This window comes from Vipera ursinii (genome assembly GCF_947247035.1).
Source record: "Vipera ursinii genome assembly, chromosome: 2".
Lineage (NCBI taxonomy): Eukaryota > Metazoa > Chordata > Lepidosauria > Squamata > Viperidae > Vipera > Vipera ursinii.
In genome coordinates, this window is record NC_139513.1 from 260,376,886 (window position 1) to 260,395,046 (window position 18,161).

At 35.9% G+C, this 18,161-nt stretch overlaps 1 protein-coding gene across 6 annotated transcripts in view; it reads left to right on the top strand.

Moving 5' to 3' along the window:
* RAD17 (RAD17 checkpoint clamp loader component) overlaps positions 1 to 17,938 on the top strand; it is a 26,871-nt gene extending 8,933 nt beyond the window's left edge. For 5 of the 6 annotated variants that reach the window (XM_083352891.1, XM_083352894.1, XM_083352890.1 and 2 more), the window contains 11 exons: positions 1,541 to 1,677; positions 2,690 to 2,742; positions 3,008 to 3,133; positions 3,220 to 3,289; positions 3,762 to 3,873; positions 5,579 to 5,770; positions 6,691 to 6,776; positions 6,905 to 7,051; positions 11,784 to 11,930; positions 12,706 to 12,828; positions 13,372 to 14,944. In XM_083352891.1, coding sequence (XP_083209017.1) covers positions 1,541 to 1,677; positions 2,690 to 2,742; positions 3,008 to 3,133; positions 3,220 to 3,289; positions 3,762 to 3,873; positions 5,579 to 5,770; positions 6,691 to 6,776; positions 6,905 to 7,051; positions 11,784 to 11,930; positions 12,706 to 12,828; positions 13,372 to 13,704 — 1,526 coding nt within the window. In that variant the 3' untranslated portion in view covers positions 13,705 to 14,944. Of the gene's footprint in view, positions 1 to 1,540; positions 1,678 to 2,689; positions 2,743 to 3,007; positions 3,134 to 3,219; positions 3,290 to 3,761; positions 3,874 to 5,578; positions 5,771 to 6,690; positions 6,777 to 6,904; positions 7,052 to 11,783; positions 11,931 to 12,705; positions 12,829 to 13,371; positions 14,945 to 14,970; positions 15,029 to 17,129 lie in introns of those variants that run through there. The other variant, XM_083352895.1, reaches the window with a different exon arrangement.
* The last annotated feature ends 223 nt before the right edge of the window (positions 17,939 to 18,161 follow it).

The window sequence follows — 18,161 nt, forward strand, 5'->3', positions numbered from 1 at the left end:
TATTTCTGGTAGGATGACCATTAGATAGTCATTAAAGTAAATTGAACTAACTTTTAATTAATAGATTCGAAAGTAAGCTACTGAGGAAATTCCAAAGTTTTTACACATGCTCATAGTCTCTATTCTGAATGCCTGAGAAAAAAAGGCATTCTTTATTCTCAGCTTCCTCTATATCAGACATGTCAAACTCATGACGTCACATGACATCACACAAAATATCGGGACAGTTTTGCCATTGCCGGCAATGGGGTGGGCGCAGCTTCCGCGTGACCCCTAATTTATTCTTAGCTATATTTAGTAAGAAAAGACAGCTCTGAAGATAGGGGATTAAACTTGGTTTACATTCATTAAAGATGTTTTAAGATTAATTGCAGATCATTTTATTTCAGTTGGATGATAAACTGCATTTTCTCTAAAACCCAAATGAAAGCTTTGTTCTACTCTTGGGATTAAATTCTTGGTCTTTGATTTCCCCAAAACTCCATTCTGAGCTTCTTCCCAGCCTACTTGCAAACCACCTCTTCACCTCATAATCCCAGTTAACACTTCCCTACAGTGTGCCGTCTAATTTCTGTTATTCTGTGTGCCAAAAAACAAAAGGATTTGTGCAGCTTGTTCTAAAACAACAACACGTTTATGCACCACAATATAAGAATATGAATAAATTGCAAAAACATATAGTAGTTATATGTTAAGATATGTTTTGGAAGGAGATGCTAAAGGTTCTGGGGTTCAGGGAAGGTCAGCTACTAATGCAAAGCTGCCTGCCAGCAGTCCTGGGAAAAAGTGCAGTATTTGGGTCACTTCATCCTGCTACAGCACAGTTTGAGAAGGAACTTCTGTCACATGATGCTCCTGTTCCATCCATACTAAAAAAATCTGTTACTGCAATTAAGGCAGTGGGCTTGACCTCATGAGCCACGAGTCCAGAGTTTTATGGTGATTGGTGAATAAAAAAATTGTTTAATTTTTAAATGTGTAATATTATCTATGTTTAAGTGAATTTTCTCTTTCTTATTTTCTTAAATAAATTTTCCCACTGTATTTTAGTCAGGTTTGGGAAGCATCCAGGAGTGTTATAATTCACATATAGCCTATGTGCTGCAAGTTTGATATCTCTGATCTAGATAATATGACTATTATTAAACTAATGATTAATTTTCAGTAGATTTTTTTCAGTAGTTTTAAACTTTCAAATAAAATTCAGGCCATCTTTTTGCCCAGAAATGTAGCATTATTAACGATGGACAAGCCTTCAGTGCTAAAGCACATCTGATTTTTTTTTTGAAAAATTTCAATTCAGTAATTGATTTATCTGGTCCATTGTTTCAAAATATATACTATTGTATACTAAGATCTCTGCCTGTACAGCTCGTCTAGTTCCTGTAATTTACATGTCTATTGATCTTGGACCAGTAACAATCCATACAAATAAATATAAGAACAAAATTCAAAACAATAAGCTGTAGCATATTGTCACATATCTGTGGTACTTTTCTTAGTACTTAGTGCATATTGTAAAATAAATATTCCTATTTAGAATCAGATTTTCAGATACTTCCTTATCAGAGCCAGGCAGCTATCTTTCAAGAATTTCTCCTAAGAGCAAACAAGTATATCAAGCTTCAGATGGTTGGAGAGGCCATGGACAGTGACAAAAGACTTATTCTTGTGGAAGTAAGTTGAAGTAGTAGAATAACTCCATTAAGATGTTTTAATAATTAAAATTAAATGTTCTATTGTTTTCTCCCAATTTTTAAATATAGCACTTTAGGTTAATTAGGTATTCCAAATTTAGTTTCTCAGTAGTAAAATTTCAATTTTCTATAATAATAACTAATAGCTTATTTCAAACAGATTTACTGATAAGCATTGATAAAAATTGCTCAAATATAAAACAAATATTTGCTTTTTTTCAATTAACATTTTAAAATTTTCAGAAAGTTCAAAATAATGGCCTGAAATCTTTTTTCATTCTGTTGGCCTTCGACATTTTGGAAAAATTTTTGTCTAATGCTGGAGCATTAACTGGGAATGTAGAGATCTAAATTCAATAACCATCGTTTCTTGGTGCCTGAAATACCAGATTTTTGAATAATTAAATAAGGATATTCATAACAATAGCATTTTGATACTTTGTTCTAAAACTAGTCACTGGGCAAAATCAATCCCATATCTATTTTTGTGATTTCCAAATGCACTTTTGATTTATATGAACAAAGGTACTATCCCCTTATATGTTGGACCTCTTTTTTAGGCATGAAATAAATCCAGAATCTGTCATAGATAGATAGATAAACCCAAAGCATAGACTCTTATTAATAGATAATGCAGATAATATCTTTTAAGGCCAGCACAGATGTGTGTACTTGTCTAACTAAGCTCGTGGTATTAAATTTAACTTTTTATTTCCATTTCTTCAAGTTAAATATTTCATTGCTCTCTACAAGGCAATGGAAAACAGCTACAGTTTGTTGTGTACATAATAACTTTTTCTGGCTTGAAAAGTTGTAGCTTTCTGCCTCTCCATCTTCAATCTTGGCACCATATGCATTGGGTTCATCTCAAGTAAATATTCCATGTTTGTAACATTTATAGTTGTAAAGTAAAATACCCTAAATGCGCAACAGATTTTACTTCAATTTAGCAGATATGTTAGAATAACAACATTGTATTTGCTTTTCAACAGGATATGCCAAACCATTTTTATCATGACCCAAGCAGTTTACATGAAATTCTGAGGTATGTTCAGTATCTTATTTTGCCAAAGGATCACTCAGAGAAATTAATGGGTATGGTTGGACCAAGTCTCACTTTCTCCAGTGCAGAATAGTCCACTACCAAAATACAAAGTTCCATCTCTTTCTTTTGCTGCTAATTTGCTGCTAATGAGTGAGTTGCAAGTTGTGTACCTTTTGTATTTTTGCTAGTGCAATTCTATTGATTGCTGGTCAGAATTAATGCTGTTAAATTTGAGCTGCTAATTTTCAATTTTTTTTCCTTGTAGGAGTTTTTTGCGGACAAGCAGATGTCCTCTTGTATTTATAATATCGGACGTTTTCAGCACAGGCAGCAGCCAAAGGTCTCTATTCCCAAAGGCAATTCAGGAAGAGCTATGTATAGCAACCATTAGGTAAATAAATTGATAGCTACATTGGCCATGGTGAAATGTTCATGATGAAATTTATCTTGACCATTTCCTTCTTACAATTTTCTCAGTTTTAACCCAGTAGCACCAACACTGATGATGAAAGCCCTAAATCGAATAATCACAGGGGAGATCAATATGGTAAGATAAGTTAAATTACAATAATGTCATACTATAAGGGACACAGAAAGCAAAGGTTGGAGATGGAAACATTACATTCCTTCTGAACGATACCTTAGAAGTTTAAAAAATCGGGTTGTAAAATAATGGTTGACAGTATTGATCTCAAAAATCTTTGTTCAGTTCTAAACACTAGTTTTGAATATCAGTTCTAAGCATCATTCATAATTAGCACTGCTCATCCAACTTTAATATAAAATTGCTGTGAAATAAAATAGACAGAGTTTTGAATGATTCTATCGTGGTAGTGAAAATATTAAGTGATAAATGTTCTTTACAAAGTGGATAGGAAAGTAGAGCTTAACCTTTGGAACTTTTAGACCAAACAAAAGATAGATATGGAAGCAGGAAGCATCTGGGAAATATTATTTTCTGAATGCTTTATGTAGATTTACTCAAATTAGCTTTGATTTTTTTAAAAATTTCTTTGTAGAGAAGAGATAAAATTGAGGTCCCTGACAAAGCCTTATTAGAAGTGATTTGCAGTGGATGTTCAGGTGACATTCGAAGCGCAATAAACACCCTTCAATTTTCTTCTCTAAAAGGTAAGAAAATATTCATTTAAATTGTGCTTTAAAAATTAAAAAATAACATATAAAAATAACAATTTTTGCTTTTGAATATGTTAGAAAAACATTTTATTTTAACAATTCAGAAAAAACCTGTTTCATTTTAACATTACTAATGCTTAAAAGTGTGGGAAATAGTAGTGGATGAAAAAAATAAGAATTTTGAAGAGTAAGCGCAGTTGAGGAATGTTTAATTTATATCTAGTTATGTTTAATTATGTTATTGACAAACTATCCTAATTGTTTATCTGGATAAACTGAATATGGCTACTTAAGTTCATTTGATTCTTATAGTGCTGTGTTATTTTTATATTAACATATTATTTTTTAAAATATTTTCCATTTTGCTATCTGTTTTCTTTTATCACTATTCTTGTTTATTGTTGATGTTTTTATTCTATTTTTAGCTAAATTCCCACATGGTATATTAATGTTGGATTCTAGTATTTTACCCCTATTGCACACTATGTCTTTCAGATATTACAAATTAGAATGTTTTCTATTTGTTGTAACATTGTTATAGCCAGTATCATTAGTAGGCATTATTAACTACAACAACATAATTAAGTCAAACATAAGAAAGCATAAAACAAGACCTTTTAATTTCTAAAAATTTTAAAGTCCCCTTCACATAGGCAGTAAATAAAAAAGTAATTAAAAGAAAAATCACAGATGCATGGAATAAAAACAGTTACCCTTTGGAAGAATTTCAAACTTTTGAAAAATTAAAAGCATTTTAAAAACAATATTCACAGTAAATTTTTTAGTAATCTCAAAATGTGTGTGCATTTATCCACAATGGGATGAAATAAAAAGTAAAATAATATATGTTCTTTCTAGACATAACTTTGCTGTGAAAGTTATGTTGTATGTTACTATTGTTGTGGAAAAACCCAATGAAAAAAACAAGACGGCAACACAAAGCAATACTTCTTACTTTAAGATTAAAGGTTTATTTCAACAATAATTTGGAACACACACAAAAACATCACTTACATTAAAAACCCATTGCAATGAGGTCCAATGACATAGCAGTTCCAATAAGGACAGCTGTAGGCCAGTGGCAAATCAATCAGGTCCAGGCCCAACCTTTTATACACTTTCTCATCCTAAGATCGTAGACAGATGGTCAGCAACCTTACACTTTCAACTGACTTTCTGCTGACCCTTTGCTGAACATAACTTTCCACACAGTCGTGTACATTGGAACCCGCATCTATCAGCTACTTTCAGTTCCCTATTTCTTACAGTTCCAGTCCTTATGTTCTAAGTATATTTGAAACAAGCAAGCTTAGCAAATCATATTAAGTAAAGTACAATAGCAGTTTAGATTTCAAATAGTTCCTTCCAGTGGTGGGATTCAAATGTGTGAACAACAGGTTCTCTGTGTGGATGCCGCTTCCGGAAGTCCATTCTGGGCCTGGGCAACAAAAAATTAGCTACCGGTTCTGCCAAAGTGATGCGAACCGGCTGAATCCCACCACTGGTTCCTTCAGATTGCAAAACGGAGCATAGCACAGACTTTGGTTTCATACTTTTCCATGAGGCCTGATTTAGTTCACCTGGGCCTAAACCTTGCATAGAGGAACAATAGCCAATATTTTCATTTTCCACACTATTAAAGTCAAAGTTTTCCATTTTTTGAATTTATTAAATCTCTTGTTTTTTTCATTATTTTCAGAGAAGCCATCAGATAAGAGCTTAGGGCCACAAAGAAAGAAAAATTCTGTTTTAAAATGTGATACATCATCTAAAATAAAGAAGAAAAAACTATTCAATAATTTTTTAGAAGACCAACAAACACCAGCTATTGGTAGCAAGGATGCTTCTATCTTCCTTTTCCATGCTTTGGGGAAAATACTTTACTGCAAAAGTAAGAGAATCTACTCATCCTTATTATATTATATATGTAAAAATTCTAATATTTCTTTATTAATTTCTATATTTGACTGTAACTGAATGTATGCATATATCTGATAACTTTTTTTAAAAAAATAACATTTCAGTAATAATTGTTGTCCTTAACTTGGCCTATCATTGTAAGGAAACTCATGTAATTTGTACAAATGGATCAAAACTTCTGACCCCACCTATCAATACCAAGTACAGCAATTAAACTCTTCCCCACTTTACATTCCTGAGCAGATGTATGAAGATGAGCTACGTAAATTCATTATATAGAAAAAGAGGGAGCCATACATTTGAAGAAACTCTCTGTCTAAATCTTGCCATCTACATATAGTTTAGTCAGGACTTAAAACTTAGGACTCGTTTTATGTTTTTTAGTCCACGGCCTAAAGCTATTTACTTTACACCTTTGAAGATTTCTGGCTTCTGTCCCTGATTTACAGAGCATTTTCTTTTGACATTACAGATTGCTTCCTCACCAGCTTGAACTGTCACAGTATCTGCAGATATTCATAAGTTAGCACATTTACTCTCTGTACTAATAAGGCCTTACATGCAATAATCACACACCTTAGACTTCCTTAGGACCTATAGCTCACCCCAACAGATGGGCACCTTGGAACAGGATGTGTCACTACTAAAGAAACAAAACCTATGGAAATATAGTGAAAATCTTCAATAGAAGTGCTGCCTTTTTGATGCAGGCTAATTCACCATTATATTACTTAGAATTTAGACATATTAAGTTGTGCAAACCATGTGAGCCAGGATTGAACTATAAACTATTTATTTCTGAAGAGATACCGGTCTCTGTTTCCCAAGATTCTGTTTTTCAGACATTTGATGTTTGATTAAACTACAGTTATCATTTAAATAATTTTATAGGAGAACCAGCTACAGAGGTGGACTTTCCTCAGTTACCTCAACATTTATCAGAATATGAACGACAGCCCTTGCTTGTTCAACCTGAGGTAAAAATGTTTGTTATTTCTATAATAATTAATATTTATCCATGTACATGTGGCAAAATTCTTAATTAAAGGAATACAAATACTTTTTCTATGTGGTATGATATTCTGTGTATATTTTCTTTTATTAGGATGTCATAGAAAAATCACATATGCCTGTGGACTTATTTAATGTCTACCTTCACCAAAATTATTTGGAGTTCTTCTCTGATATCGATGATATTGTAAGAGCCAGTGAATATTTAAGTACTGCAGATTTTCTTTGCAATAACTGGGATGTAAGTTTTTAAATATAAATATATATATATTTAAATATAACCAAACATGTGACATGCATACTGTAATTTTTACAATTTGGAATCTTATGAATAAGACAACATTAATTACATTTACTGTTTATAGTCTTCTTGCTCTATAACCTAAGCAAGACACAGTTGCTGTTTGTTCATGTGTCTTTTCAGACACAGGTAGCACTGTGTCTGGACCAACAGGTCTACAGTTTGGAAATCCTCCTGAATTAACAGGAGCTCTGTCCAGGTGGGAGCTTTGGATAATGATGATGATGATGATGATGGAAGGGATCTTGGAGGTCATCTAGTCCAACCCCTTGCTCAGGCAGGAAACCCTATACCATTTCAGACAAATGGCTGTCCAATCGTCTTAAAAACTTCCAGTGTTGGAGCATTCACAGATTCTGGAGGCAGGTTGTTCCACTGGTTAATTGTTCTAACTGTCAGGAAGTTTTTCCTTAGTTCTAGGTTACTTCTCTCTTTGGTTGGTTTCCATCCATTGCTTCTTGTCCTGCCTTCAGGTGCTTTGGAAAATAGCTTGACTCCCTCTTCTTTGTGCAAGCCCCTGAGATATTGGAATACTGCTATCATGTCATCCCTCGTCCTTCATTAGACTAAACATTCCCAATTCCAGCAACCATTCCTGATATGTTTTAGCATCCAGTCCACTGATCATCTTTGTTGCTCTTGTCTGTACTCTTTCTAGAGTCTCAACATCTTTTTTACATTGTGGTGACCAAAACTGGATGCGGTATTCCAAGTATGGCCTTACCAAGGCATTGTAAAGTGGTATTAACACTTCATGTGATCTTGGTTCTATCCCTCTGTTAATGCAGCCTAGCACTGTGTTGGCTTTTTTGGCAGCTGCAGCACGCTGCTGGCTCATATTTAAGTGAAGTCCACTAGGACTTCAAGATCCCTTTCACAGTTGCTACTGTTGAGCAAGGTACCACCTATACTATACGTATGCATTTGGTTTTTCTTGCCTAAATGTAGAACCTTACTTTTTTCACCATTGAATTTCATTTCATTGGATAGCACTCAATGTTCAAGTGTGTCAAGATCTTTCTGTATCTTAAGCCTATGTTCTGGAGTGTTGGCTATTCCTGCCAGCTTATTGTCATCTACAAATTTGATGACTTCCCTATCTATCTCCTCTTCCAAATCATTGATGAAGATGTTGAAGAGCACTGGGCCCAGAATAGAGCCTTGGGGCACTCCACTACACACCTCCCTCCATGTAGATGCAGTTCCATTGAGGACCACACGCTGAGTACGGCCAGTCAGCCAGCTACGAATCAATGTGGTGGTGATGCTCTCTAACCCACATTTTTCTATCTTATCAAGGCGTAGGTTGTGGTCTACTTTATCAAATGCCTTACTGAAGTCCAAGTAAATTATATCCACAGCATTCCTCTGGTCCACTAATTTTGTCACCTGGTCAAAGAATGCAATAAGATTTGTCTGGCATGATCTGTTTTTGACAAACCCATGTTGGCTTTTGGTAATGACTTTGTTTGCCTTCGGAACTGTTGTGGCTAGCCTGAAGCACAAGGACTTTTTAACAGTAACTGCTGCTTTCATCATCACTAAGTGAGACTGCTGCAGTGAACTGTACACAAAATTGCTTTTGAAGATCACCTAGAAGTCTCAGTTGGTCCAGCATAAGGCTGTTGATGTACTGCCTGGCATGAACACATAAAATCAGTGCTGTAGGCTCTGCTCTGGCTATCTATTTGCTTTTGAATAAAACTCAAATTGCTGGATTTAAGCTATAAAGCCATACACAGCTTAACACCAGTATATTTGCAGGTTTGCCTTTGGCAATTACCATGTCATTTGCAACATATAACATATTGGGAGAGACAGATAGCAATCCCCCACTTTTGCAGGTATAGGTTCATATGTGCTATTTTCCAATAGGTTCTGGTGCATTTTAGAACAGCTTTCCTCCATGTTTCTTTACTATGTTATTATCTTCATTTGTTTATACTGTGATGCTTCATTATTTGTAGTGATGGAAATTTAATTGACCAAAAATATAACAGGCAGAAAGCCAATAAAAAAATAACACTAAAATAATTGTTCCAAGGGGAAGGATATATTGAATCACTTTATCCAGGGTTTGATTCCCAGATTCATTTTTGTCATCTTCATTTGGCAAGTAATTTGGTTCTGCATATTTCACTGTGGCAGAACCAGAAAAACCCTCTGGGATGTGTGTGTGTGTGTGTATGTGTATGTGTGTGTAGTAATTAATGGGGAATTATTAATATAATATGAGTAATTTGGAAAACATTTTAATGATTTCTACTATATATCTAAAATATTTTCTCTTTTAATATTTATTCCAAGGTAAACACAGAATTTATCAGTAAAACTTTGATTTCCATATTTGTACATTTGAAGGTGAACTATTTTTTCCATCATATAGTGTAAATCGATTTGTTTGATTTATCTGACCACCTGAATCCAGCTAGACTTTACACAGCTTTCAGCATTAAATAAAAATCAATACAACAAAAAAGTCTACAAATACAAAATTAAAAATGTTTAAAGTGTCCCTTGTATTGCACTTGGAAACCTACTAGTAACCAATGCTGCTTGTCTAATGTAGTGTAACATGGCTGTGTTACATGAATCTACTAAACACGTGTGCTATATTCTGGAGCAGGTGAAACTTCTGGGTGTTCTTAAAAGGCAGCCTCATATAGAGTGAATTACAGTACATAATCAAAAGATGCTAAGGGCGTGAATGTTCTGGGTAAGGCCACAGCTAGTACATCAAACAAAATTCTGCAAAAGTCTTCCTGACTACAGTCTCTACCTATTCTTCAACCAGAAGCTGTGAATGCAGGAGGACCTCTATATTGCAAATCTGCATTTTGCAGTGTAGCAGTGTGAATCCAACTCACAGCCCTTGCAAGTTTTCCAAAAGAATATTATGAAGAATATAGTCCTGAAAGCCATTGAAATATCTAGAAGGAGAAATAAGTCCACATCATCTCCACTGAAGCCTTGTCAAAGGTCATCCATGAAAGTGACCAATGCGGTTTGAGTCCCATACACAAGTCTGAACCCAGACTGCCAAGAGTCCAGATATTCCATATCTTCCAAAGGAGTCTGTAACTTTAAGCCTTATCCATTTGTCAATAACATTCCCCGAATTACTCAAAGGAGGAAATGTTAGAGATATGGTGATAGTTGTCCACCTTGTTAGGTGCTAACCTGGTAGTTAAGTTATGAGCAAACTAATGATTCTTGGATGTCTAGCATCTCCCTATCTTTCAAACAGACATTGACTGCAAACCTCATCCAACTCCCAGTCCATTCCTTGTTGCTTTGGTTAGATGTGGGATATGGGTTCAGTCTTGTAAGCTGAGCTGAAATTCCAAAGACTCTGTCCTTCTCCTTGGATTTCAGAGGCTTAAAAACCTCACAGATAATGCCACAGGACATCAGCTCTGTCTTCTCAGTACATTTTGCCTGTCCAGCTTCCAAGTTGGAGTGAATCTGGACAATTTGTTCATGAAATGCTTACGCAGATGATCAAAACTTAGTCAAGCGTTGACTAAGTGTTCCAGTCCATCATTTCCAAAAGGATGCAGGACATTTTAAACTGTAGTTGGCCAGGATTCTGAAGAGACAATAAGTGCAATGATTATGCTTCATTGTATTTTATCAGAATAGTCTCAAACGTGGGCCCTTATTTTCTCCAATTGCATTTGCTTCTTGTTTCAGCCCATATCCCTCCAGGCATCTCTTTGCCCTAGTTGCTTCATGAAAATCTTCAGTAAGTAAAGAATTACACGGAATTCTACAGGTAGAAATAGAAGCTGCTCTGCATGATCCTTTCAAGTGTCTAGTTGCCTCTGTATTCCAATAGTCAAATGCCATGGAGGAGCATTCTCCCAAGCTCCATGAAAAAAGTTGCTGGATTGATCAGATATTTGGGGCAGATAATCTTAGTAGGTTCCTCATCTCCGAATGGTTGGTGCCTCAGTCAAAGCTACAATTATGGGAAAGTAGTCTGTCCTTCATAGTGGACTGATGTAAGACACATTCTAGTGAGAGAGAAGTTCCCTGAGGATGGCTCCAGCATGAGTCCTAAAGCTCAGAAGACTAAACCATTGATTCTGATGACTGACTGACCCAGATTGGATCCTGATTAAAATTTCTATCGAATTAGATCATAATACATCTGTTCCAGAATGAACACTAGATCTAATACATGGCTAGCCATAAGTGTTGTGGCCTGGGAACGATATTGGACCCAGCTATGATTTCATAGTAATCATGAATTCCTGAGTGGTCTCTAGCCCCTAGGAGAAGATGGTGCAATCTGCCCGTACTAATAATCTGGGCAAATTTACAACTAGTCCTGCAATGAAATTGAGCATCTTGAGGAATGCTGCTATTAGACCTTACTCTGTTTTTAATGACAAAGTAGAAGTTTGCTTTTTAGATTAACAGAACATTTTTTTAAATAATGGATTTACTTGGATTGTATTCAAATGGAAGAAAACTTGATGTTTCTATAATCAAGCATATTTATGGAACTAAGGTTTTGAGTGCTTTATGGGTTGTACAATTTGATATTTCAACAAGAATTAATATATACTTGTAACATACTATTAATTTACATCTGGACCTCTGGACTTTGCTTTTAAGTCTATTATGGAACTCTTATACCATATCTTAATTCTGCCAATTCCTATAGGCACGAGCTACACTTCAAAAGTACAGTGCCTCTGTAGCCACAAGAGGTGTGATGCACTCAAACCGAGCCAGAGCTTTTGCACAATGCAAAGGAGGAATGGGCTTTAGACCTTTTCATAAACCACAATGGATCCTAATTAATAGAAAGGTAATTGATAACAGTTTACTTTTTCTCAATTACTAATGTTATTTGCATCAGTCTAAAACAAAATCAAGTAAGAATCTATTTTTTTTATTATTGCTCTCATGGCAGAGTCCACAGTGTAGTAACATTGACTTAACTTTTGTATTTGTGATGAACGTTATTACAAGATTAGGATTTATATAAAAGTTTAGGCTTCAGTTAGAAACTGCCCTGCTTTTACTAAAAAAAATAAGGTATTTTAAATGAGTCAGTAAAATGTAGCACTCACTTGACTACAAAAACCATTTTAGAGTAAATATATTTATGGATTAACATGAAGCATTTTTTGATCTGAAAAATACATCCATTACAGCATCTTCTGAAACATTAAAATGATCTTAAACATCATTTATATTGTAATACCTTTAGGTAAAAATGACTTTTATCAAAGTTGGAATGCCGCATTTAAATAAAATATAGAAAACTAATCATTAATGTCAGACAGAAAAAAATAATTTGAAAATTTAGGATCTTGCAATTAATTAGGTATTTATTAGATCATGCAGCAGCAATTTTTCAGAACAGTTTAACAGAATAACATTGAAATTAGATTGTTAAATACAGATGTTTAGGATATATATACTGTATGTGTGTGTGTGTAATATATGTGTGTGTGTGTATAGAGAGAAAGAGAGAAAATGTCTGTATATATGAAAGAAAATGGAAATTTTGTAGTTTAATGGATGAAACTGAAGAAGTGCTTTTGCATAATAAATTTATGTTTTCTGATTCCTTAAAGTATCGAGAAAACTGCTTTGCTGCAAAATCCCTCTTTTCAAGTTTCTGTTTAGCACCACTGTGTCTTCAGACTGAGCTGATACCTTATCTTACCATGCTGACTAATCCAATGAGAAACCAAGGTATATTTATTATTTTATTATTTTTTATTTTATTAAATTTATATACCACCCTTTCCCGAAGGACTCAGGGCGGTTTACAGGGCATTTAAAACAACCAATACAAAAGTTAAAAACAAATTTAAAAAGATTAAATCATCCCTAGAATTAAAAACCCCAGTTAAAAATTCTCAGCCTGGGCCGGAGAGCTCAAAGAGCCAGGTTTTCAGGTCCCGGCGAAATGTGCGGAGGTCGGGGGCAGTCCTAAGCTCCACGGGCAGCTGGTTCCAGAGGGCAGGCGCACCCACAGAGAAGGCCCTTCCCCTGGGTGTTATCCGCCGACAATATTTTATCGGCGGCACCCTGAGAAGACCCTCCCTGTGGGAGCACACTGGACGAAGGGAGCTTGATGCCGGCAGCAGGTGTTCCCTCAGATATCCCGGACCCAAGCCATTCAGGGCTTTATAGGTCATCACCAGCACCTTGAATCTCACCCGGAGGGCAACCGGAAGCCAATGTAGCTTGCGGAGTAGAGGTGTTACATGGGAGTATTGGGAAACCCCCGATACATATTTAAACATATGAAAAATGTTTCATATTACTGTTTATGCTTTAGAACAGACATGTCAAACTCGCGACATCACGTGACATCACACAACATATCGGGACAGTTTTGCCATTGCCAGCAAAGGAATGGGCGTGGTTTCTGGATGACACATCCGGCCCGCGGGCCAGCAGTTTCAAACCTCTGCTTTAGAAGAACAGTTAGTCATAGAATATTATTCAATGTAATTTCATACTATTTGCTTAGAAGTCCCAGTGACATAAATGAGATGTATCAAATATTTTATATTAATGTTACTTGTATGTTGTACATTCCTGCACACTCTGTAGGCTGCTAACAATATAAACACATTAAACTCCAAGAAATCCCATACACATTTAAGCAATTTTAAAAAAAAGTACTAACCAATACAAATGTCTGAAATATTCGTTGTTTTACATTCCTGGCATATTTGGGAGCAACAATCCAAGGATTTGACTTTGCATGTAATGCCAAAACTTCTGTTGTTCAGATGTTTCTGTTGGTAGGGGGGGGGAAAGTGAGCACTATACGCTGCTCTGCTTGATCACAAGTCAGATTTTTAAGTAATATATATATATATATTCCATGTAAGCTGGATTGCTTCTATTATTGCTTGTGTAATTCATCATAGTAGTTAAAAAAATTATTGACAGCATTTTCAACACGTCAGAAAATATGAAGTGTTTTAGGTTATATAGTCTTAGCAGTATGTACAGCAGTTAGAATTTGGATCTCACACCCAGCTCAGCCTCTTACAGTTGCTTGGGGGGGAAAACTGGTATCTTTTATGCAGAATGTTTATCCTACAAAAAAAAAAGATATTCATTTATATTTCCTGCTTTTTTCTCTCTAGAGGAAAAAAGAGGAGATGGCACTGAATGTATTAAATGCCTAGAGAGAAGTGAAGTACAGTGTTATATTCTCAGTTATTAACATTTTTAACTAAATGTATCCGCTAGGATCTTATCTGAATTTAAAAAATACAGAAAAACTGCTACCCAGTTTCCTTTCCCAGCAACAGCTCCCCACCCTCTATAGGCTGTTTGAGAGCTTGCTGCCAAAACACCCTTTTTTGCTTCCTGCAGCTGCCTAAGACCTTTCCGCTCCTTGTGTGTGGCTTAAATCCCAGCAGGAATAACTAAATACAGTTTGGGAAAAGAAAGTTTTATATTTCAATGCTATATCAACTTACTTGAGAGAGTACAACAAACTGATCTCAGTGATACTGTATTCATTGATACGTATATAATTACTTTGTAAATGTTACTTTACAACTTTCCTTAAATAACACATGTATTAGATTGTTTTCTGAACATACACTATTAATCTGGACAACTTGATGGTATCTTTTGTATAGAAATAGTTGTTTTTAAAAAATGTGAATTAATGCTCTTATGAAGCCCTTTATGGATTCCAAGAGGATTTATATTTTAAAGTCTAAATCAGTTTTTGTGTTATATTATCATATATTGTCCAATCAAACTGGAACAGAAATGGTTTTTTATTTAAAAATAGCTATAAAGTGCATTTTACATATAGATTGAAATTACTTTTAGGAATAATTTTTTGTGTGCTTTTTCAGCTCAGATTACCTTTATTCAGGATGTTGGGAAACTTCCTTTAAGAAACCATTTTGGAAGGTAACCTTGATATTATTCATAAAGTTTTATTGAATCCAGCCACTTGCTGTCATTCAATTCTCAAGTAAATAAAGATCAAAATGATCAAGTAAATAAAGATCTAAATTGATTCTTAAAGTGAAAACCTATCTATCTATTTAAATTGTATGCTGTTATAACTTAAATTTATTTATTTATTTATTTATTTGTTTTATATACCGCCCTTCTCCCTGAGGACTCAGGGCGGTGTACAGAGCAATAAAGTGGGAATACAATAAAGTAACAGAGTGAAAAAATTGTAAAACCCAAATCCATCAGGCCAGGCTGGCTTGTTGGAACAGATAAGTTTTTAGATCATGTCGGAAGGAGCGAAGGTCGGGGGCCATCCGGATTTCAGCTGGTAAGCGGTTCCAAAGGGTTGGCGCACCCACCGAGAATGCTCTCCCCCTGGGGGTCACTAGCCGACATTCTCTGACCGGTGGTACCCTGAGGAGGCCCTCTCTGTGGGAGCGCACAGGACGGAGGGGTGTTGACGCTGGCAGCAGGTGCTCCCGTAGGTAGTCCGGACCCATGCCATGTAGGGCTTTGTATGTCATCACTAGCACCTTGAATTTCACCCAGAAGGCAACTGGAAGCCAGTGCAGCTCACGGAGCAAAGGTGTAATATGGGAGTATCGGGAAACCCCCAAAAGCATTCGTGCAGCTGCACTCTGCACCAGCTGAAGCTTCCGAGTGGTTCTCAAGGGCAGCCCCATGTAAAGAGCGTTGCAGTAGTCAAGACGAGAGGTCACAAGTGCATGGGTGACTGTACGCAAGGCATCCAGGTCCAGATAGGGTCGCAGCTGGCGCACCAGACGAACCTGAGCGAAGGCCCCTCTAGTCACAGCTCCTATATGATCTTCTAAGGAGAGCTGTGAATCTAAGAGGACACCCAGATTGCGAGCCTTATCTACGGGGGGTAATAACTCGCCCCCGATATTAAGAGATGGAATACTCTGAATATCCTGACATGCCGGTATGTACAGCCATTCAGTCTTGTCCGGGTTGAGTTGAAGCCTGTTCCTCCCCATCCATTCCCGGACCGCTTCCAGGCAACGGGACATCACGTCGAGGGCATCACTGATGTGGTTTGGGGTCGAGATGAAAAGCTGGGTGTCATCAGCATACTGGTGATAGCCCACTCCAAAACCACGAATGATCTCACCCAGCGGTTTCATGTAGATGTTGAACAGGAGAGGCGAGAGGACCGACCCCTGAGGAACTCCACAAACGAGAGACCTTGGGGTCAACCTCTGCCCCCCTGCCAACACCGACTGCGAACGTCCCAGGAGATAGGAGGAGAACCACTGAAGAACTGTGCCTCCCACTCCCAATCCCCTGAGACGCCGCAGCAGGATACCATGGTCGATGGTATCAAAAGCAATGTATAAAGCATTCATTTTCTCCTTCTTTTGGGATCTGTCTTTACATAGAAAAGACTCAGCTGATCTTACTTTAAAAAGCACCACTTTTGAATTTATTTCCTGTACTCAGTGGTCTGATTTGCACTACACATTTCAGTTAAACAGTCCCATATGGATCCATGCAGTGGAAAATAAGTAAGGCAATGGATACCTCTCTTGGAAACTGTAAACTGATACTGACATAGACAGGCCCAATGGGGAAGATTTTTTTTCTCTATAGATTTTTTTTAAAGGAAGTGGAATAAGAAATATCAGCCTCCCTTACACTGGCTAGGAATGTAAAGATGGTTGAAGTTCAGAAGATTCTGCCATTCAATGTTGCAAGATGCTGGCAACACAAGTGATTGAACTGATAACCAGAATTTCCAGGCAGAAGGACTTGACTTCCATTTATTTACACAGAGAAGTATACAGAGCAGAACAGATACCAAGGTTGTAATTTTCACACCACTCTGCCCTACTCTACTGTTCTCCCCTGAGGAATACACCTTGTAACAGCTGCCAGAACCCTAATAACATGAATTGTCCGAGCATTAACTAGTGACTAGAGCACCTTTTCCCCCAAACATCCAGCATGATAAAGAAATTGTTATGAGAGAGTTGAGTGTCTTAGTTCACTTCAAAGAAGAATAAATTTCTGATCTTATTGCTGTTTGCAGGTTGAAACTTGAAACTCTTACAGATAAGGATTCTGCAATACAAATCCTGGACAATGATGATGAAGAGGAGTTTTCTGAGAAGCAGCCTACAATTTTGCATATCCAGGGGGAGAAAATTAAAAACAGTGAGGAAAATGAACTGGATGAATTCCTCCCTACTTCTAGTCAGTGTAATGGAAATGAACTACCAGCCAGTCAACCTCAGCCAGTTGCAGCACAAGCAATAATGGAAGCAGATGACCTAAATATAGAAGAATATGACAGTGAATAACATAAAAAGCAATTCCAAAGCTGTGATAATAATTAAATTATAATTTTACTTTTGTTTCATATTTTATATTCAAATGTACAGGAAAGATAGAAAAAACTTTATTTCTGCAAGCTGTTAATATTTGTCATGAATAACAGTTTGGAGGGAAATGAGTAAAGTATTTATATTTTTGAGCCTGTACTGAAAAGCTTCAGTTAAAACTCAAGGTTTCGCTTCTCATCCATACAGAAGAATGGAAATAAATGAGAGGAAATATATTTACTTTGATATTTTATACTTGTATTTATCTTGTAGATACTGAAGGCATTGTTACTGTTTCACAAGTTTAGATCTAACTTGCTATGATGAAACATTGCACAAAATGTTTAACCTGGGCTGTGTAATATTTAATATGTAAATAAGTCTCTGGATGCCTTATTAGTAAATTGTATCATAGTTTCTGAAACAAAAATGTTTACATATGTTTTGGACAATTCTATCTTGAAAAGTATTAAAACTGATCTAGGGTAATAACATGAGAGTTTTTAATACTTTGTAAAGTTAACTCTTGAAGTTTTATTTTCAAATCATTTTTATTACTAAGTTATTTTAATAATTTGATTAAATATTACAATTGCAATATTAAAAATAATACAGTGTATTAGATTATTAGTCTAATAAAAAAGAAGGGAAGGGGAGGGAGGGAGGATAGTAAAGAAATAGAAAATAAACACATAAAGAAGTGACTTCCAATATTTATCACAGGTATAAATAATTTTAGT